At 42.4% G+C, this 21,695-nt stretch overlaps 1 protein-coding gene across 6 annotated transcripts in view; it reads right to left on the bottom strand.

Moving 5' to 3' along the window:
• TNC (tenascin C) overlaps nucleotides 1-21,695 on the bottom strand; it is a 93,777-nt gene that overhangs the window by 64,477 nt on the left and 7,605 nt on the right. For 5 of the 6 annotated variants that reach the window (XM_089913663.1, XM_022578915.3, XM_022578918.2 and 2 more), the window contains exon 2: nucleotides 1,824-2,417. In XM_089913663.1, the coding sequence (XP_089769789.1) occupies nucleotides 1,824-2,280 (457 nt within the window). In that variant the 5' untranslated portion in view covers nucleotides 2,281-2,417. Of the gene's footprint in view, nucleotides 1-1,823; nucleotides 2,418-9,284; nucleotides 9,632-21,695 lie in introns of all 6 variants that reach the window. The other variant, XM_089913662.1, reaches the window with a different exon arrangement.

Consider the following 21,695-nt stretch of genomic DNA (forward strand, 5'->3'; position numbering starts at 1 on the left):
GGACAGCTTTGCATTGGGCTCAGCCCTCACAAAGCTCATGTGCCTCCATCTTTTTTCCTCTCTATCCTGAAAGCTGCGGTGGTGGGTGAATACGAGGAATACGTGGTCAGGGCTGCTGTGACTCTGGCTGTTTGAAGTCTCTGTAATGTCTTGGCTTAACTTGCAGCAGTGGCTGGTGTGGTCTCCATGGAGCCAAGGAGAAGAAACAAACAAAACTCACTCCATTTTCTCTGCATCTAAATACAGTTGAATTAATACACTTTATCTCCTTCCTGACAACAGGAGGGAAGTCAATTTTAAGAAAAAAGTTGGCTTGGAGAGTGAGAATCTAAACCTATGTTGTCTAGTATGGTAGCCACCAGACACGTGTGGCTTCTAAACAACTGAATTGTGGCTAGCGTGCTCTAACTGGGAACTACATACACACTGGATTTCAAAGACTTAGCATAAAAGAAAAGAATGTAAAATGTCCATTAACAATTTTTGTATTGATTCCAAGCTGAAAGATTAGTTACTTATATCGGATAGATGATTAAAATCATTTTTACCTGTTCCTTTTTTCTTTCCTTAATGTGACTATTGGAAAAGTTAATTACATACATGGCTCAGATTACAGTTCTAATGGACAGCACTGCATTAACCATTTTTTTTTTAACCCATTCTTTAGCATTAGTCCTATTGTGTAAGTCCCCCCTGCGTTTTGCCAGGGAGTTGACAGAAGTGGAAGATAAAGTAATTTGTGCATAAAGAAAACTTTTTTGTTGTTGTTGCTTTTGCCTTGGAAACCTAAAGGACGTCCTGTAGTACTCTCCACTTACAACAATTAGGGCTACTCTTGAAATAACCTGCCAAGATACTTTCTAGTATTTTTTATGAGCAGCAGAAATAGAGATTTTCATCTCTGATTTGAAGCTGTTGAAGCCCCTGTAGCTCTATCAACTTTAGGGGATGAAGATGAAGACAAAATTCCAAAGCGACACAATTCCTTAAAAAAAGATGCACCTGGAGACAGGGTATCACTGGGATAGGATGAGCTGTGGAGACACACAGGCACCTTCAAAGCTCCTATCTCTTATCACTCTTTGAGTCATCTTGCGCCAGCTATTTAACTTTTTTGAGTCTCATTTCTTAGATCTGTAGAGAGGGGGTATTAAACCTTATCTCAAAGGGTTGTTGGAAGGATTAAATGAGATGGTGAATTACAATTCCTGGTACATAAAGGGGCTCAATTCATATGGCGATCATCATCGTTGCTGCCGTTAAACTGGAACATTTTTTCTATTTCCCACAGATTTTGCATCACCGTAGGCAGCATTATAACTTTGCAAGAACACTGGGGTGTGGAATACTGTAGCTTAAGTCCTAACTTGGCCACTTATGGCAGGACCTTGAGGAATCCCAACTTCCTTCTAGGCCTTAGTTTCCCTATTTATACAACGAAGTGATGGGGCTACATCACCACTTTTCAGAGAATGATCTTTGGGTTAGGGATTTCAAAATAAATTCATAGGTTTTAAGGGTAGAGAATGAGTAGATTTCATTGTCAAGTAAGTTTTAGAAACTCGTACTTAAACTAAAATAGGGTTTTTCAAAGCAGGAATTCTCAGAGGCCTGAAAATTCCTCTGAGAAACATTTGTCACCAAGACTCTCCAGGAGCAGAATGGAGATGATTACGTTCTGCACAATCATTTGTCCATAAAATCTCTTTTGAATGAACACCTTGTGAGCCTAGTTCCCCAGGGAGCCCACTCTGGAAAACAACTGATGGATCCTGGCCTGCTCACGTGTACAGTGAGGGGCTGGGCCGGTCACCAGCTCCTACCTTCGGCAGGCTGGAAGCAGCAGCCTGCTCCCAAGGTGCACTGCTCCCGCAGGGAAGACACCAGGTTCTCTAGCTCCTCCAGTCTGCTCAGAAGCTCCTTGATGTCAGGAGCAGCGGCGCAACCACAGGCCCGGCGGGGGATGTTGATGCGGTGTGTGAAGATGATCTGGTTTTCCCCATCTACCGTGTGCTCCTGGAAGCTCTCCCTGGGCTCTGACAGTGGGACCAAGTCTTTCTCCCCACTGGCTGATTCCAGATCCACCGAGCACTGGGACCCCACAGGCAGCTTGATGTTGTAGACGTGATTAAACACCACCGGCTGGTTCTCCTCTGGCAAGGTGACATTCACCCCACTCTGTCGCTTGTGCCGGATGACTTTCTTGAGGACGCCACCTTCGGCAGGAAGGGCAAGCAGAGCTAGGAAGATGCCTGCCAACAGCCGAGTCACGACCCCCATGGTGGAGGTGGGTTTGGCTGAAGGTTCCCGAGGTTCTACGGTCCTAGGGTATCTCACTCTTAGGCAGAATTGGGGATTTGGAAGCTGAGAGTAGAATCCAAATCAGTTGTTCCTGATCTTCTTGAAGGAATTCTCTTCTACAAGTAAACAAAGGAAAACAATAAGCTCGTTAGTATCTACTGATCATCGAATACCTGCAATTCCAAGTGCATTTATATTTCCTGTGTTTGAAGGTCTCCTTTTATTCCTGCAGTGTGCACTGCAGTGTGGATATAAAATGGTCTCTAAAAGAATTTTGCAATCTTGAAGGAATGACTTCACTCACTATTCAATATTTGGCCATATAGGGAGACAGCAGAAAGGACAAGACAGATCAGATGCGGGTTTGGATCTCAGCTCTAGTTCTGGGCCTTTGGGTAAGTTATATAACTTTTATTTGTCTTATTTCACTTCTGTACAGTGAAGATTGTAATGTCAAGGTTAAAGTAATGATGGAAGTGAAAACAATAAGTAGAAATCATTCATATAGTCGTGAAGCCCTTCGCTATTTACTGGATGAGCACGCTGAGTGATATGAAGGCCGTAGTCCCATAGATGTCTAGTAACTCCTCCCTCTTATTACTGACCCTCCAATCTAAGATTAACTCCATCTGCTGGTTTTCCTCTGCTGTGAGAGGCAGAGGTGAAAATGAAAGACTTTAGAAAGCAAACTGAGTTTTTACTGTAACTGAACATCTAACTAGTTATGTGGCTGTTGGAATAGTATTCTACCTCTTTGAACCTCAATTCCTCTTCTTTTCGATTTATTTCTAAAACCTTAAAAGGTCAAGTTTTTAGAAGAGCCTGCCGGAATGTTCCTGAACCAGTTATCTAAACTATGACCCAGGGCAAGAGATGACTCAGAAAGATGTCCATGAGCCCTCGATGTCTTCTGCAATCGACAAGTACTTATTCTTTTTTATTTTTAATTAATTACTTATTTTTGGCTGCGTTGGGTCTTCGTTGCTGCGCACAGGCTTTTCTCTAGTTGTGGCGAGCAGGGGCTATTCTTCCTTGTGGTGCACGGGCTTCTCACTGCAGTGGCTTCTCCTGTTGCAGAGCATGGGCTCTAGGCACGCAGGCTCAGTAGTTGTGGCTTGCAGGCTCTAGAGCACAGGCTCAGTAGTTGTGGCGCTCGGGCTTAGTTGCTCTGCAGCATGTGGGATCTTCCCGGACCAGGGCTCGAACCCGTGTCCCCTGCATTGGCAGGAGGATTCTTAACCACTGCGCCACCAGGGAAGTCCCAACAAGTACTTATTCTATTCTTACTGAGTGTCATACACTGAATCATATCTTCCCCTCCCCCCCAAATTCATACTTGAAGTCCTAACCCTCAGTGTGACTATATTTGGAGATAGGACTCTTAGGGAGGTAATCAAGGTTAAATGAAGGTCATGAGGGTGGGGCCCTAATGATGATAGTGTTGGTGTCCTTATAAGAAGAGGAAGAGACCTCAGATCTCTCTCTGACTCTGTGTCTGTTTGTGCACAGCAGAAAGGCCGTATGAGGACACAGTGAGAAGGTGGCCATCTGTATGCTTTATCATTCAAATTAGTTTCCTAATAAGAGTTTGTGGATCTGTGATGTAGGCAAGCCCACTGAATGAAAATTATTATGAAGAGGAGAACTTGGCAAGTTCTCTTCTTTCAAACTGCCATAGCCTATCTTAGTTGTTTACCAGACAAATATTTATTGATTGCGTATTCTACTGCAATTGTTTTAACTCTCTTTGCCTTCCACAAAGTCCTTCTTTCTCACCCTCTTCTCATCAATTCTTAGCTCTTTTTTTTTTTTTTTTTTTATGAGAAAGGGCCATGGGCCAAGTTTGCAATGCTTTTGGACTTTTACCCAACACTTTTGTGTGTGTTGTTAAATGACTTAAATTTCCATCTAAAAGGCTGTTAGAATTGTTGGTTGAGACTTTAATGCAACAAATCTAGGGAAATAATGACCAGAGTATGGGTTGAGTGAGGATTTGTCACTCTGTATGTGCACTGGCACAGCCAAATGCTGCGTTGTTTGGAGGAAAGAAATGTGATTCTTGAGGGCTGTGGATTTTCCATATTGGCTCATGGTGGTCTGAGGGCAGGTGGATGTTTTTTCGCTTTGGGAAAGACCCATTATACCTTCAGAGTGGTGGAAAATGTCTAGACTTTGGAATTAGACACACCTGAGTACAAATGCCACGCACTAACTCTGTGACTTGGGCAAGCTATTGATATTTATCCTCTCTAAACCATGACCTCACTTTCACAATGGGGTCAGAATCCTTCCAGAGGGAATTATGAATTAAAGATCTGCACAGAAAACACCCAACATAGTGTCAAGCCCATAACAGGCACATATTAAAAAGTAGCTGCTATTTCGTTATGCTCTGAAGAACAAAACCTAGCATGAGTCCAGGCCGATAGCCTCCTTTTGCTTAAGCTTGACCTCTTCGTTGAAGCCAGTACTAAACCCAACAGCAACTTGGATCTAGATCAAAGAGGAGCTGCAGAATCACTGATGGGTGAGGGGGTAAACCTTGTGAAGATAAATTTACTAGAACTGGAAATATTTACACCAGAGAAGCAAACATACAAAGCAAATAGTAATCTTTAAGAATGTAAAATTTAAAAAAAAAAAAAGAATGTAAAATATTCTTATGCAGACAACTGGCTGGTTAATGTCTCCTCTGAGGATAGACCTAGGGAAAATTACTTTAGATTACAGTTTGTGATATTTAGGTTAGACATGAAGGATCATGTTCGGACAGTAGGGCTTTTAAAATCGGAGAATGAGCAACTTATTCTGTAGAGATTCTTTAGAAAGCACAAGCAGATTCTTATCTTTATAGGAAGTGACCAGTTAATGGAAGGTCTGGAAAATATCTTGTAGGGGGAAGGAGTGTGGACCTGTACATGTTTATTCTGTAGCTGAGAAAGCCAGGATTGAGAGGAACAGGATTCCTATGATTCCTATAAATCCTGGGGAAGCAGGAGCTGGCTTGTCCCTTGTGGCCTCAAAGGACAAAACAAGCACCAATATGTGTGTATGTTAGCAGTGGAGAGGAGGGTTGGCTACAAGAAGGCAAATTTCAGCACAACAGAAGAAATATGTTTCTAATTGGAATTATCCAATAGAAAGGGCTTCTTTGAGAATATGGCAAGCTCCAAGGCGCTGGATTGTAAATAGAAGAGTGCTGAAGAGCACAGGTTTGTGGACGAACTGTCTTGAGTCATTGTTCAACCACTTCCTCTCCCTTGGGCAAACTATCTATACCACAGGCCAGAGTCATTTCATCAATAAAACATGCTACGAGTGTCCTCGTAGGACTACTTTGGAAAGTGCGTGAGATAATGTGTGTGGTGGGAATGGTACAGTCTTTGGCAGCAGCAAGAGCTCAATAAAGGGGAGCTTTTGTTGTAAAAATATGGACTTCAATTAGTATTTTTTCCAGGATTTTCTTCCCCCCAACTCTTGAAACTCCTACCTTGGCATATGCAGTTCTGTTTTTCTAAGCAAGGGTGAGTTCTGCAGTGAAGTGAAGGAATCTCTGTCTCAGAGCCCCCAGGCAAATATGTCCTGGGAGATATCTCTATATTTATCTCTTTCCCTATCTCTACATCTACATCTGTATCTACATCTTGATCTTTATCTACATCTCTACCTATACCTATGTCCATATCCCTGTCTACGTCTATACCTGTATCTATCTATCTATCTATCTATCTGTCTGTCTACACTCTATCTACCTAGTTATCTATCTTCTATATTTTATGGAGAGATTAAAGGATCTGTTTGTCAATGTTTGCAAAGGTGAAAGGAGGGCAGCAGGAAGAGACACAGCCTTTGTATTGGCTCAATACATAGATTGTTGGGGTCACATCCAGGACAAAGTGGCTATATCCAGGCCATGCATGTTGCCTTGCTCTGTAACCTGCCTTGGCATATATGCTAAGTGCAGAAAAATACACGTGTGGCTCAGACTCTACTTTCTATTTTTATCAAAAGAAATTTTTGGAGCCAAATTAACTCTGTGATTGTGTTCGTGACTCTTTAGGTGCCTTCATTCCTGTTACCTTTTCAAGCATAATTAATCTGGAGGAGGAAAAAAAAAACTACCTTAAAGATTTCTTCATGAGAGAGAAGGTTTAAGAAGAGGAAGAAAACTTTGAATTCTTTGGTCCAGAGCTGCATTATTCAAATTCAATACGGTAGCCACTAGCTACAAGTGGTTATTAAAATTAAATACAATTAAAAATTCCATCCTCAATTGTACTGTTCACAATTCAAATGCTTAATAGCAATTTGGCTAGTGGCTATAATTCAGACAGTGTGGATAAATAACATTTCCATCATTGCAGGAAATTCTGTTTAGCAGTGCAAGTTTGGAAGTCTGCTTGGTTATGTTAAGCCCGTGGTACAAATGAGGAAACTGAGGCTCTGAGAGGTTAAAGGGAGTCTAAAAAAGAAAGGTAGGATATAGCTAAGTCTCCTATCTAATTAAAATTGGTGAGTACCTCACCTGCAGATGCCAGGAGACTAGAGAAGATGACATCTTTTTAGTTAACATAAGCAAATATTTATGTGCACTGTAACTTCCATACCTTACATGTTCAAACATATCCAGGTACAAGTGAGGAGTGGTCTTTATGGCTGTTGTCCTCCTCAGATATGAAGGGATATGGAGCTTGCCCCAGGTCATCCTCCTTTCCCCCATCCTACACTTGGGATATGAAATCTTTTTTCTTTTTCTCTCTGCATACCTTAGAACCCCAAGCTCTCCATGAGATTCTTCTCAAATAAAACCGAAGATAGGTTGCCCAGGAGCCACTCTGGCTATACCTAACATCTTGTTCTGCCCTGCCTCACCTTTCTCTTGGGAGCTGGTAGGTTTGTCGAAATTAACTCATGGCTCTGCTGCTTCTGTTGACTCTGTACTACTTTGCTGCAGACTTTTTGAGGGGACTCAGTCCATTTTCTTCGGTAGTCTGATGAAGTGGCTAGGTATGGGAGAAAGAGCCTGGTCTTTGCAGAGAAATAGACCTGTGTTAGAATCCAGCTCTTCCACTTGGTAGCTGCTACCTGTGGCCATTCACTTCCCCCTCTGAGTATCACTTGCTTCATCTCCTGCATGGCTATATATATATGCTTATTTTATAAAGTTATGAGAAGATGGGATAAAATGAGATGTATCTTAAGCTACCAGCACAGTGCCTGGCACATAGTAGGTACTTAACATGGTAGCTAATGATAATAGAAACAATAATAATGACACTGGTCAAATAGAGAGTAGATTAGAAAGGAAAGTTTGCATCCAGAAGGCATGGGAGAATTAGGGAATTACGTCATGGCTATGACAATGATGTAATAGGTAACAAAAGAGATTGGCTAACCTGGGTCTTTTAAGGTTCAAAGTGGAGGGTGGCTACATTCTTTTGAGGGGCTGAAGAAAGACACCTCACAAGAGATGGCGCCTGAGATGAGCCTGAAGGATGAGTGGGATTCTAAAAAGTGGTTGGTTACAACAGAGTAGGTGGATTGAATTTGCACCTTACCCACCTACCCTTCTAGATTAGGCGTCTAGAAAGAGGCAATAGTGTGAGAAAAGGCAAGGAATGCGTGGGTGAGGAGGGGAATGAGGAAGGAGACAGTAATAACAGCAGCTTCCCTCTGCAGCTGCCTGATGTAGGCAAAAGTGGGGTAACACGTACGGAATACTGACGTCCTGGTTCTACTGGGGTGTATAAGATGTGTAGGGGAGTGGAAAGGAGAGAGCACGTGGAGCTGGTACAGCCGGTGAGGAGAGCATGAATGGTCAATGTGAAGGGCTGGTACTGAGCCCAGGAAGCATTGCTGTGTCTTTCTAAGGCTAGGTGCCTAATTGCCCAGTGTCATCTGTGGAGAAGACTAGGGAAAACATAGGCTTCTGTATTTAGTCCTTTGGTCTGCAAATACCTGGCAAACTTATGTTGCCTCCCCTTTATAAAAAAAAGGACGAAAAGAAAAGATAAAACAATGGTCTTGAAGCCTTTTTTTTTTTGATGGAGGGAGGTGTTAAAATGTTAGGACTTCCAACAAGGACCTACCGTACAGCACAGGGAACTCTGCTCAATATTATGTAACAACCTAAACAGGAAAAGAATTTGAAAAAGAACAGATACATGTATATGTTTAACTCACTTTGCTGTACACCTGAAATTAACACAACATTGTTAACCAACTATACTCCAATATGAAAGAAAAATTTTAAAAATGTTAGGCCTTCATCACTGATGAAAGATAAAAATTAGTTCTTGTTTCAGTTCCTTTGATATTAGCTGTGGCCAGTGTAGGGTGATATCTCCAGATTTGGGCATTATAGATTTTTATTCAGTACATTACTGTGAAGTAACATTCATTTAATATTTAATGGGGAAACCTCGGTCAGGTCAGTGTCATGGCAGCCATGTCCCAAGAGCTTTTTGGTTTACAGTTGTATACTCTGAGGTGCCTCTTGGCTTGTTATCAAATCTTCCTTTTTTTTTTTTTTTTTTCTTCCAGCAGAGCTGTTTGATAGCTAACCTTTTGGAAGCAGCATGGAATAAACAAACTCAGGGTTATTTTTAGGCACTTCACCACAGGACAAAGACCCTTGGTTAGATGAAGGAATCAACAATCTTTGAATGTTTCCCAGTTCACAGCTGGAGAATAAAGTTTCATTTTTAGATTAAGATAAAATTTCCAACTGGCTAGAATCATATTTCAGAATACTTATGACTTCACTTTTAGTAACTCAGGGAATATATTTATCTTGTTGACTTAGGCATTTACGTCAAACAGCCTTGGCTGGGGGGCCAAGGAAGATTCCTACTGTTTAGAAATGCAGATGAATTTCTTTCCACATCATTTTGGCAACACCTGAGACAGATCACATTAAATTTTTCTTCCTGCAGGCAAGAGAATTTTATTGTGCACAGTCAGTTAAGCATGGAGTTACTTACATGGGCGTTCTTAAAGGTTGTAGAATTCCTCACCCCTTGTCCTTCCCAACATCCATAAATTCCTTGTTGGAATGTGTCAGGAAGAGAGAGAAGCTAAGAAACAGCCTGAAGTGTGGATTTTTTCCGAGGATATCTGAGCCTTACACTTGATTGAGTCCAGCACCACCTGTGTCTTAAAAGAATTGAGCAAACATTGCCTGCCCAAGCAAAGCCCCTCCGAGCCCTGGGTGTTGGAGTGTTGGGTGTTGGAATTCCAGCACTGAGAAGCACTTTTCCATTTAGGTAGTAGGGTGGCGTAGCTGGCACCCAGTTCAGATGCTTGTAGAGCCAGCAGTCATTTCAGAGTCCTGGGAATTAAGTCATTTTTAAAATCATTCATTCTTGCATTCAACAGATGAGTTGAATGAGTGTTAAGACCAGGCTATGGGGGCTTCCCTGGTGGTGCAGTGGTTGAGAATCCGCCTGCCAATGCAGGGGACATGGGTTCGAGCCCTGGGCCGGGAAGATCCCACATGCTGCGGAGCAACTAAGCCTGTGCACCACAACTACTGAGCGTGTGCTCTAGAGCCCGTGAGCCACAACTACTGAGCCGTGTGCTGCAGCTACTGAAGCCCGCACACCTGGAGCCCGTGCTCCGCAACAGGAGAAGCCACTGCAATGAGAAGCCCGTGCACCGCAACGAAGAGTAGCCCCCGCTCACCGCAACTAGAGAAAGGCTGCGCGCAGCAACGAAGACCCAACGCAGCCAAAAGCAAATAAAATAAATAAATTTATATATATATATATAAAAAGACCAGGCTATGGGATAGATCAAGGGGTAGTGAGGCGTTTCAGAGACCAATGATGGGTAGTTTCTGTTCTCAATCAGTTCATAGTCCAGTAAAGGAAACAGACAGGTAAACAAATACTTACAGGGAAGAATGATAGACGCTAAAACTGACAAATCTCCAAGGAGAGTCTGTGCAATGTTTATGAATATCTGCTCTAGAATCAGCCAAATACTATGGATTCTGGTCCTGCCACTTGCTATTAGTTTGAATCCTATGGAATTGCCATTTTCGTAGGTCAAATATGGTTGGTTAGGGGCAACTTCATAGAGCTCCATCTAGAAGCTTTGACCTTAGATGTGTAACATTGCCTCTCTGAGCCTCAGCTTTCTTGTCTGTAAAATGGCAACACTCATAAAAACCCCACAATAAAGTTCTTTCAACTGTAAGTGAGAAAAAAATGAGATCAAGAGAGATAACACTTGGAAATATTCAGGACAGTGCCTAACAGGAGGGAGGTCTTAGTAACTGGTTTATTGTTTTTGTGTGATGATTTGTGTCTTTTGTTTGAAGAAGGCAGTTCATGGAAGGCTAGTCTCTGAAGGATGAGGGATTCCTAAGAGAATTTTGGGGAGCCCCCTTCTGCCCACTGTTGCTTTTTCCATAGAAGTGTAAAATTCTTAGTGTTTTCAGTTTGTCAAGTGACAGAGACACTCTGAAATCCTTAGGAGAAGAGGAGACTGTGTCTATAGTCCTGGTTTTCCTCCTAGCCTACATATTCTCATTCAGTAGCAAGAAAAGCAAGCCTGTGAGACCAGGGTGGAGCTCTTTTCTGGCAGGTCAGTCCCCTGGCTAAGAGGCAGTGCTGCTACTGGATGCTTGTCCATGCTGCTCAGCCAGGTCTTTCTCCAGAACAGGCTGCCTGTGGTTTAGTTTTTCAAGACATTGCTTCTGACGGGAAATGTTTGGCTCAGTTTCTCAGTACTTTCGATAGACACAGACAGACATCAGATTATAGAATCAACATCAGACTTGAGCAGGCTTAGAATCAACTGTAGAAGATCGAGTCCAGGGGTGGCAAGCCTGTGGCACCCACACTCATCCTTCCAGTGTACATGGCAGACATTACTAATTGACGCCTACATGCTTCCATGCCCCCAACCTGAGAGTTATTACGAATATATCGCTTCAGGCAGCCACACTGAATTGAGTAAAAGTAGTACATGACACGAAAGAGAATATCTGAACTGAAACACCCAGAGAGGGTCACCGGCTAATTAGTGGTAAAGCAAATATTAAAACCCAGATATCCTACCTTTTTTGTCAGTGAATTTGATTAAGGTTTATCTCTTCCCTGAAACCACTGCGAGGCCTTCAACAATAAGTGCATATGAAAGGTTTCTAGTAATTCTTAGTCTGTGGTCATTGCAATGGTCCCTAGAAAGAAATATCAGCAATGGGATCTTGGAGAGCATCTGTGTTAAGAGATGTCCAGATTTCTTTGTGCTATAGGGTTTCTTCAGTTGCCACCATCCATCCATCCATCCATCCATCATCGACTATGCATCTTTTCAGTACGTATTTATTAAATACCTACCATATGCCAAGCCCTGAGTTAAGCATAAGGGATACAAAAATGAAGGGGATAAGTATGTTCTCTATTATCAAAAAGCTTACAGTTTCCCCCGGAAATGTCACAAAATAGAATTGACTTTAAATCCATGTATTGTGGATTGAATATTTGTGGTATACTTAAGTGTCCCTGCACACTGTAAGCCAACAGCAGGCATACAAATGTTAAGGTTCTTTCAAGAGCTACCTGCTGTTTACTTACTATGTACTGCGTGTTGGGAAAACTAGGCAGAGTAAGGACCTATTCTCTGTTTCCAGAAATCTCAGAAACTAGAACATACACAAGCAAGGTTCAGTAGCAGTGCTAGTCTGAATGAAGGAACTGAGAGAAGTGTCACTCTGAGCTTGGAAGTTCACAGAGGGCTTCCTGGAGGAGGAAGTGCTTAGGATCCCCAAATATTGATTGAAGAGGCCTTGGAAGATCAGGAAAAGATTGAAATAATAACAAGGATAATAAAAGTAATGAAGACATCATTACCTATCATTCATTCAGTGCTTAATTGTCAGAGCTTGTGCTAAGCATTTTAAATCTTCAATTTTAAATTCTTACAAAGTGATATGAGATGGTATCTTTATTCTTATTTTGAAGATGAGGAAACCGAGGCATGGGATAATTAAGTGGCTTGTGCAAGTTCAGATATCCATTAAGTAGTGGAGTTAGGATTTGAACGCAGATCTATCAGAGTCCAAAGTAAGTGTTCTGAGCCACCACCTCATAAAGCCTTTTGTGCTGGAGGGACAAGGAAAGGAGTTATGATTCAAGACCAGACCCAAGCTCTGTCTATATAACTTCCAAACACTTGGCTCAAGAGGGAATACCGTCAGTAGCCCGGAATTAGGACCTTAAGAAACCAGATATCCTGTGAGTGCTCTAGAGATGAAGCATGCTGACAGACACCTTGGAGAAGCTGTCAAAGCTCAGTTATCATTGAGGAAGGGTTCCAGATGCCTTGAAGTCTCCTCAGAAAGCCCCTTTGCCATCTGAGCAGGCAAATCTCTCTGTTCTTCAACATACAGTTCAAAAAAAATAATATATTGGAAGTTTTCTCGGGTAACTTTGTCCCTCTTCTGAATTCTCTGAGTATTGATCTAACATTATTTTCATCACATGTCATTCTAAAAATGATTTGAGGCGGTTTTATCCTGTATGTATATTTTCCTCTTTTAGAGCAATAAGCAAATTCTATCTTGTATTTACGTTAAAGTGTAAGCAGTTCATCTTCACATAGTTAGACTGTATGTAGACTGTAAGCTCCACGAGGGCAGGAACCATATCTGAGTCATTCATCTCCTAATACCCAACACCAAGCACACTAACCTGATCGTAGTAAGTGCACAATATATTTATATTTGAATAAAATAAAGCTAAATATATTTTTTGATTTGAATTTACATATAGCTGGTGCTTATTATTCATGGAATTAATGAATGAACAAATACTCTTATTTTCATGATGGCCTTAATGTAATTAGCTCTCCTGTGAGCTCTTCTAAGGCAAGATGTATCAAGGAATTCATCATTGCCGCACTCCTGGAATGAGTTCATTTTTGCTCATTCAACTCTTCAGTGAGTTTGTACTATGTCCCAGACGCCATAAGCACAGGGGTTACAAAAATGGCCAAGACAGAACTTACTCCTTCCTAAGAGATTCTAGTCAACACCCCAAGAGTTCTTGAGAGCCCAGTACTGTCTGCTTTGAGACAAGCTTTGTGTCTGACTGAAGTATACTCAGCTGGACCTTTGGCAGGAGGTGGACTTCACCAGGCCTGTGAGTTAGTCAGTGTAAAACTCTGGTTTCAGTGCAAGGGAAGCATCCTGGGTTGTTAGTCAGGAATCCTTCCAATTTCACTGTAGTGTTTTTTGTTTGTTAAATTTAGGTCACTCTCTTTCTCCTTTTGTATCCTGAATGTTCATTACTTATTTTTAAGCTCCTGGAGATTTGGGCCTCTCGTGGGGCCATGTAGTAGAACATGCCACAGATTGAAGAGCTATAAGATGAGTCATGAGCCACAGTTCTGCCAACCACTGTGGCAAGTCACATCCACTCTTGGGGCCTCGGATTCTCCTGTAACATAAGCAGCTGTTTGTGGCTTCAATTCTAGAGTCCCTTTCGTTCTAGTGACATGCGGTCCATTGCTGATTCAGCACTATTTCTGCTGAACTTAATTTCGGATTTCATTTTAGACCCAGGTCACGTGGTTGATATTAAGAACACCCCCGCTCCCCGCGCGGCACCGAGTGTTTCTTTCTTTAGTGTTTGGCTTAAGCATCGGTGGTGCTTCATGGTTTCCTCCCTCCCATCCCTCAAACATACGTTTCATTACCAACCAAATTAAGCCCACAAATCTTAATCTATAAAATATTTCCACCCAGACACAATAATGAGGTTCATATTTGTGGTTTGGTATACCTAAGAAAAGCTCAGATGAAACATGACTAGATCCACTGATACATTCAGACCACAAACTGCCCTGGTGTGGTCTGGTTTCAATTTTTGAAATAAAAATTATGCAGAGCACTTGCTTTCTCTCTTCTATTTCTTTGCCTAGACAGAAAAGAAAATAAAAAAGTGGGCCTGACCAAGTGGCAACAATATAGGTTCCTGTAAAATTCTGGAAAATTGTTTCAAAAATAGATTTGAATTCATTTCCCAGTGAAACAATGACCTCCTCTGTTTCGGCCTTCATCCAGAATTTTAAGAAATCTAGTTGACTCTTTCACAAGTATTGGAACATGGATTCTTGAACTTTTGAACCAATATTAAAAAATTAAAGAGATTTATCTAAGAAGGACAGGTTATAGATGGACTCATAACCCTAAAAAAAGAGATTTTCTGAAAAAGGCGGTATGACATGGTGGCCTGTGTGAAGCTGTTATCAGCCACCCGAGACCAGAGAAGGGGCACTGTGATGGGAGAGAGAAGAAATAGTCCTTAGAGTCAGGAAGACCTGAAATCAAATCCTGTTTACCTGCTGGGAGCCTTGGACAAAGTCTTGCAACTTTTCTGAACTATGGCTTCTTTAAACTGTAAAATAGAGATCCTTCCAGATTTGTTGGAGACGGTGAATGTGATAAGGAGTTATCAATGCCTGGCATATTAATAATAAGTGCTACCCAGATGTTAGTATATATTCTCCTCCTCTCTCCTTTTCCTTCTCCTCCTCTCCCCTATCAGGAAGCTCTACAACATTGAACATATTTTTTTAAAATAGACAATAATATTGTAGAGGTCACTCAAGTATTGGTTAAGAGATTGGATTGGTTTGGGATGACAAGTTTCAGTTTATGTGTCAACTTCAATTACCTGCTAATGGCTGCCTGGAGCTGCTTTTTTTTTTTTTTTTTTTTTTTTTTGCGGTACGCGAGCCTCTCACTGTTGTGGCCTTTTCCGTTGCAGAGCACAGGCTCCGGACGCGCAGGCTCAGCGGCCATGACTCACGGGCCCAGCCGCTCCGCGGCATGTGGGATCCTCCCGGACCGGGGCACGAACCCGCGTTCCCTGCATGGGCAGGCGGACTCTCAGCCACTGCGCCACCAGGGAAGCCCTGGAGCTGCTTTGAGAAAGATTCTGTGGCCATGTTTGGACTCAAGGCAAAAGGTGTTGTGATGGATTAGCAATGTCTGCTATGGGTACAGAAGTGTTGGTATGTGTGCCAGATGTTTGGTACAGCAAGACTAGATAGCTTTGGCAATCTTTTCCAACCCAGTGTGCTGATATTTAAATGGATGGAATGCGGCTTGACTGATGCCTGGGTCCGAGGGAGCCAGATGGAGTCACTGACGGTTATAAAAGCCTGTATGAATCAACTTCAATAAAGTTTGACACATTTTGATGAAAGGTGACTCCTGAAATGAAAATATGCCTCTAAGACTGGAAGCAGGAAACTAGACTCTCAGGGAAAGCTAAGACTACTCCAGTAATTAATGTGTGTGACCCCAGGCAAGGCAAACATACTTTCAATGTCTACTTTTTCTTTCTCAAAAAGGGGCGATTTAAATGCTACAATAATAACTAACATTGATTGAACCCATCTGCGCCAGGAACTGCTTTACGTATCTTACGTGGATTATCTTATTGAATCTTCTTCAAGACCTCTGAGGTAACTACCTTTTTTCCCTCAGTTTACGAATGAGAAAACGGAGGCTCGCACAGCTCAAGGTTACAGAGCTGAAAAGGAGGAGCAGGAATTTAATTCGGGTGGACTGACTCGGGAATCGGACGCCCCATGCCTAACCATCGGCTTAGCTGCCGTCCTTTAATGATGTCAAGGAGCCGTTTGCATGACTGAGTTAAAAGGCCGAATTTCAGAAGGACTCAGTGATCAGGGTCCGGGATGACTATCAGCAATGAAAGACCTTTATGACTTACAGAGAGAACAGGAGAAGCTGCGCATGAACCTGAAAACTAGAGATTATTTTCAACCCTTGCCTTGGGCTTCATTTAGCTGGGTAACTTTTTTTTTTTTTTTTTTTTGCAGTACGCGGGCCTCTCCCGTTGCAGAGCACAGGCTCCGGATGCGCAGGCTCAGCGGCCATGGCTCACGGGCCCAGCCGCTCTGCGGCATGTGGGATCTTCCCGGACCGGGGCACGAACCCGCGTCCCCTGCATTGGCAGGCGGTCTCTCAACCACTGCACCACCAGGGAAGCCCTAGCTGGGTAACTTTAAGCAGCCTTTCCTAGGGTGTAAGTTACAACATGTTGTATTAAGGCAAGGGGAAGAGATTACTAATTCAACATATTTGGAAAATGATATTTTGAACCAACTGTTAATTATACCAAACAAGTTACCCAGCTTTCGTTACTTCAGGATTTTCTAGGGTCTTTAATATGTTTGTGTTTATCCGAAATCTCCAAGAAAGGGAGCGTTTACAGTGTTTCCCAAACTTACTTGATTATTCTGTGTTTGAAGTATGTCACAAGATTAGGTTTGATGGCACACAATGGGGAAAGTACAGATTTGGAAGAAATCCTAGACCCTTTCCTCTTTCATTTCCTTATATGTTAGATGAGAGTAATGGTATACCCAGCTATGACTGGTCTGTGATAAGTGTGAACCTCCAGGATGGAGCCTCTCTAGCAATTTAAAGTAAGAGTGAGGCAAATGGTTGAACATGTACCCTGCGCCTGGAACTTGAGGGATGCCATTTAACTCTGACACCAACCTTATGGGTTAGGAAGCACTCTTTTTATTTTACTGTTAAGAGAACTGACGGCTTGGGAAGGTTAAATTAGTTGCCTAGTCAGTGATCATTTGACTCAGAATTAAGAACCGAGTCTAATTCCAAACCCTATGCTTTTCCTGCTATACCAAGTTATCTTTTGAAACAAGATTCATTGTTCAGTTTAAAAAATTAATATTTATGCAATAAACATCAGCAGGACATCCACCATCACTGACATCAAGAGAGTTATTGGATTCCTAAAATGGGACCGCTGGGGAAGGTGACGTTGGGGTGCACGTAACCATTTTAGTTACAGTTTTGAACTTGAAGGGAAGGCACGGAGCCACATGCGCTACAATATCTATGTGTCAGGCAAATCTATAAGCCCCTGGAAACAGCCTATTCTCCGTGAGTCTGGCCTGGAGAGAAAGAAAGTGAGTAAGTGAGAGGGAGATAAAGTGAGAAGTAGCAGACAGAGGAGCTTAAAAATCTCTCCTTTATGGAAAATTGGGCCTCATGCTAAATATAAATGTATGGCTTCCAAGAAATGAGTTAAGACATGAGAGCATTTTAGAGGGTCTAGAAATTACAACTTTCATTTTTGAAAGAATGGACTTACATGAGCAAACAAATAAATAAGGAAGCGGGGGTGGGGGAGGGAATCCCTTCTAGACAGGATCATATAGTTCAGCATATGACAGGAAAGTCAAGAAATTTAGCCCAAGAGTGATAAAAGTCAGAGGTAGTCAGGAGCAAATCGAGGCTGAATCATACAAATGAATAACTTTTCTATCATTTTTCTAAGCTTCTTTTAGGTATAGAGTTTGGCTCCATGTTTTTGGAGGAAGACTTACTAGATGAACCTTTATTTCTGCTTTAATCTCTTCATACATATAAGTATAATAATATACAACTTGCTAGGTTGTGATGATTGGAAATTACATACATAAATTTAACACACTGACTTGTGGGAGTCAGTAAACTTTTTCTTAAGTGACCAGACGGTAAATACGTTTGGCTTTGCAGCCAGATGGTCTGTCACAACCATTCAATTCTACAATAGTAGATAAAGTAGCCCTAAACATGACATAAATGAATGAGCGTGGATGTGTTCCAATAAAACTTTATTTACAAAAATAGGCTGCCACCCCATGGTTTGCTGACACTTGCTGGAATATAGCAGTTAGTTAATAAATGATGACCTTATTATAAAAGCAAATACAGATTGAAATGGACAGGAAGGAAACTAACATTTTGCTGAAAGCCTACTGCATACCTATTTAGTGCCAAGCCTTATGCCAGATGCTTTTTTATACATGTTTTCATCTATCTTGTCATTTGTCATGACAACAGGTATCATTATGCCTATCTGGAAGTTAAATCTAGACTCAGGGAGGTTCTGCGACTGACATAAGAGGCAAAGGCAGCTTTTGGACCCTGATTTGTGACTCTAAAATGTGTGCTCTAAACTACTACACTGGGGTGACTCATCAAGCAACTTCCCGCAGTTCATATAAGGTGAAAACTAAAATGAGCACTTCTTGATAAGGAGAGCAGACTCCTTCAGCTTCCATTTCCCAGAGCTTCAGCAGCAATCTGGTGGCTGTCCATGTGTAAGCGCAGAAATATTTGACCTCTGTCTTTCTCCCAGAGCCTCTGGCTGGACCTCAAGTTTCATACACTCCCCCCTTGGAGCATGCTTAAGCCAAGGTGTATTGTTTTCAAATGCTTATTAGATTCTAGGCAGATGTTGGCAAGTTTTATTTGGCCCGAGATGGAGTTCCAGAGTCTGCTGAAGACTGGCTGTGCTCACTGATCATCTTAGCCAAAAAGAGCTGCTAATTAGGGTGACGCTCTCCTTGTCTCTACCTCTGGAGCTAGGTTTTCCCACTCTGGGCATGCCCGTTTCAGCTCAAATGGTTTGCTTGGCTTTTTACCGTAGATCTAGAGAGCAAATTTACAGTCCTTTTAAAATCTATGAAGCCTTGTGCTCCAGTGCAGAATTTACCAGACTATGTTCCAAGACGTTCTTAGGTAGATGTTCTGTGGACAAGGGTGTTTGTGTTCAAATAAGTTTGAGGGTACTGGATTAAACAAAGCTGAACAGCTAACTGCTGTAGGATTTCTCAGATCATGCACTCTTCTACCTCAAATCTCCCATTGGCTTCTAATCACACTCTGAATAAAATCCTAACTCCCCACCACTCTTACCGAGCTCATTTCCTCATTTCATTCAAATCTCTGCTCAGAGGTCATCTCCATGTCTCATCCTAATTAAAAGAGCACCTGCCTCACCACCAGCCATTGACCGATCCCTTACCTCGTTTTAGATTTCTTCTTAGCAAGCATCTACCGGAGATTGTATTCTAAGTTTGATTCCTTTTTTGTTGTCTACCTCTTTCACCGTTAAGCTCCATGAATAAAAGAGCCTTGCATGCCTTGTTTTCCATTGTATCTCTAGCCCTTAGAATTACATATTGAGCGAACATATGAGCTATGAATCTCCAAGAACAGGACAGTATCAAGTGTTCTCCACTCTTTTAGCCACTGAACACTTTTTTAGGTGCATCTCATGGGAAGGCTGTTCCACAGGACACACTTTTGGGAACTGCTTCTCTAGTGGAGTCTTATTGCCAAGAACTACTTCAACAACAGATAACAGCAGCAATAACAGTAGAATACTGATATGGAGTGCATTTCTGTGCGAAGCAATGCACTCGCACTATGTTATTTAATCACCCCGACAGCCTTATGGAGTAGGTGTTACTATTTTGCCTTTAATACAGATGAAGAAAATGAGGCTTAGAGCAAATAGCAAGCTCTCAAACCCAGAGCTTTCTGATGGCAGAGCCATACTCTTAACCATTAAGCAATCCTTTTCCTGGGCTGTGAATTTCTCCGTGCCCCAAGGTAGAGAACCCCTTATCTTCATCCCTCCTTTACCCTCTCCTTCCTCCCACTAGTTGTAGACAGATCTGTGTTATAACTGCCAGATTTTCTGCTGTCTCATGTGATTCAGCCTCAAATTCCCCAGATGGGCCTCCTCTGTCCTTGGTACTGGTTTTTCAAAATTCCAGGCAGTTCAAACTTTGATCCTAGGGGCCACCTCTGAAAGTAAGGGCATTCCTTGAAGTCTGCATCCTGAGATGGTTTCCTGTCTCAGGGCTGGGCTGCCTTTCCCAGTCACGCGTTATGACAGCACTCTGCACAGCTGAGAGCCTAGAGGGCTAAGCATGAAAACAATGTCAAGTTCCGGGCTTTCTGAACAAACTCTGATGAGGAAGGGTAAGTCCAAATCTGGGACACAGCAAGGACTCCTGCCCGTGGTTGAAGACAATGGGTTTTATTCCAGTTGTACTTGATTTTAGGTAAACTAGATACAAATTCTCCTTTTTAAAACTTTATTGGCAGGAGGAGTTGACCTGTGAGCAGACAGGCAATTCTAGAATGATGAAGTGATGAGAGAGAGACACACGGGGTGGGAAGGGGTGACATGAAGGGCCATCTACTCTGCTGCAGGAGGTAGATCCTGAACTGAAGAGGGATATGAGTAGGTGAAACCACAGGGAAAGACATTCTAGGAAGGAAGGAATGGCATTTGGAAGGGCATAAAAAGCATGAAATGGTTGGTGTGGAAAGCATGAATGAGAGCTGAAGTTACAAGGTCTGTTTGGAGACCAGGGCCAGATCATGGAGAAAACTGAGTGCCAGGCTGGGGATCTGAATTCTTCCTATGGCCAAAAGAGAACCATTTGGAAAACTTTATGCCTAGGAATGTTGATTTCTACAACCCAACATTGAGGGACAGATTGGAAGGGAAGGCTGGTGGATGGGGAGTAGTGGGGAAACTGTTGCAGTGGTCCATCTGTGAGATGCCGCAGCCTGAACTAGCCTGATGATAGGGAGGGTCAGAGGCAGTGAACTGTTTTACTTGTCAAGGCAGTAGAGTCAACAGGTTTGGTGTATGATGAGGTAGTAACCAAAAGTTGGAAAAGGAGAGGGAATTAATCCTAGAGCATCGTATTCATTATAATATCTGCTAAGAGAGGAATAGGTTGTGGAGGGGGGAACAATGGGTGAGTTTCAGTTTTGGCCCCTTTGAATTGTCTTGTCCTTGAATAAAATACATTTGAAGTCATTGCCTTGGAAGATCCTACTCTGGGGTTATATTCAAGAGGAATCATGGCTCCCCAGTAAACTATGACATCTAATGCAAGATACCTGGATCCACCTCATAAATGGATAGGAAGCTTAAATAAGACACAGTCCACCCTAGTGGTTGCCATAAGTACCAACTGCTAATCAATACGAGTGCAGTTGGGTTGGATGAACTGATTGATAAGAAGTTGTCAGAATCCGTGACAGTGGAGTGCTGGAGGCAATAGCAGGCAAATTCTAAGATTGGCGCCACCGACCCTACCTCCTGATGGTCACATCTTTGTGTAATTCCTTCTCCTTGAGTGTGGGATGGCTCAGAGGCTTGCTTCTTCCCAATAGAATATGGCTAAGGTAATGGGATGTCACGTCCACCATCAGGCTACTCAAGATTGTGATATCTGTCTTGTTTGCAAGCTCTCTCTCTCTCTCTCTCTCTCTGGCTTTGATGAAGCAAATGGCTATGTTGGAGAGGCCCATGTGGCAATAAACTGAGGGTGGCCTCAGGCCAACAGCCAGCAAGGAATTGAATCCAGCCAACAACCACACAAGTGAGCTTGGAAGCTAATCATTCCCCTGTTGAGCCTTCAGATGAGACCCCAATCCTGGCCAACTCTGTGACTGTAGCCTCATGAGAGAACATGAAGCAGGACATCCATCTAAGCTGTGCTTGGAATCCTGACCTACAGAAACT

This window comes from Delphinapterus leucas, chromosome 6 (genome assembly GCF_059928025.1).
Source record: "Delphinapterus leucas isolate spDelLeu-1000000601 "Yukka" chromosome 6, BTC_Dleu_Yukka2, whole genome shotgun sequence".
NCBI lineage: Eukaryota > Metazoa > Chordata > Mammalia > Artiodactyla > Monodontidae > Delphinapterus > Delphinapterus leucas.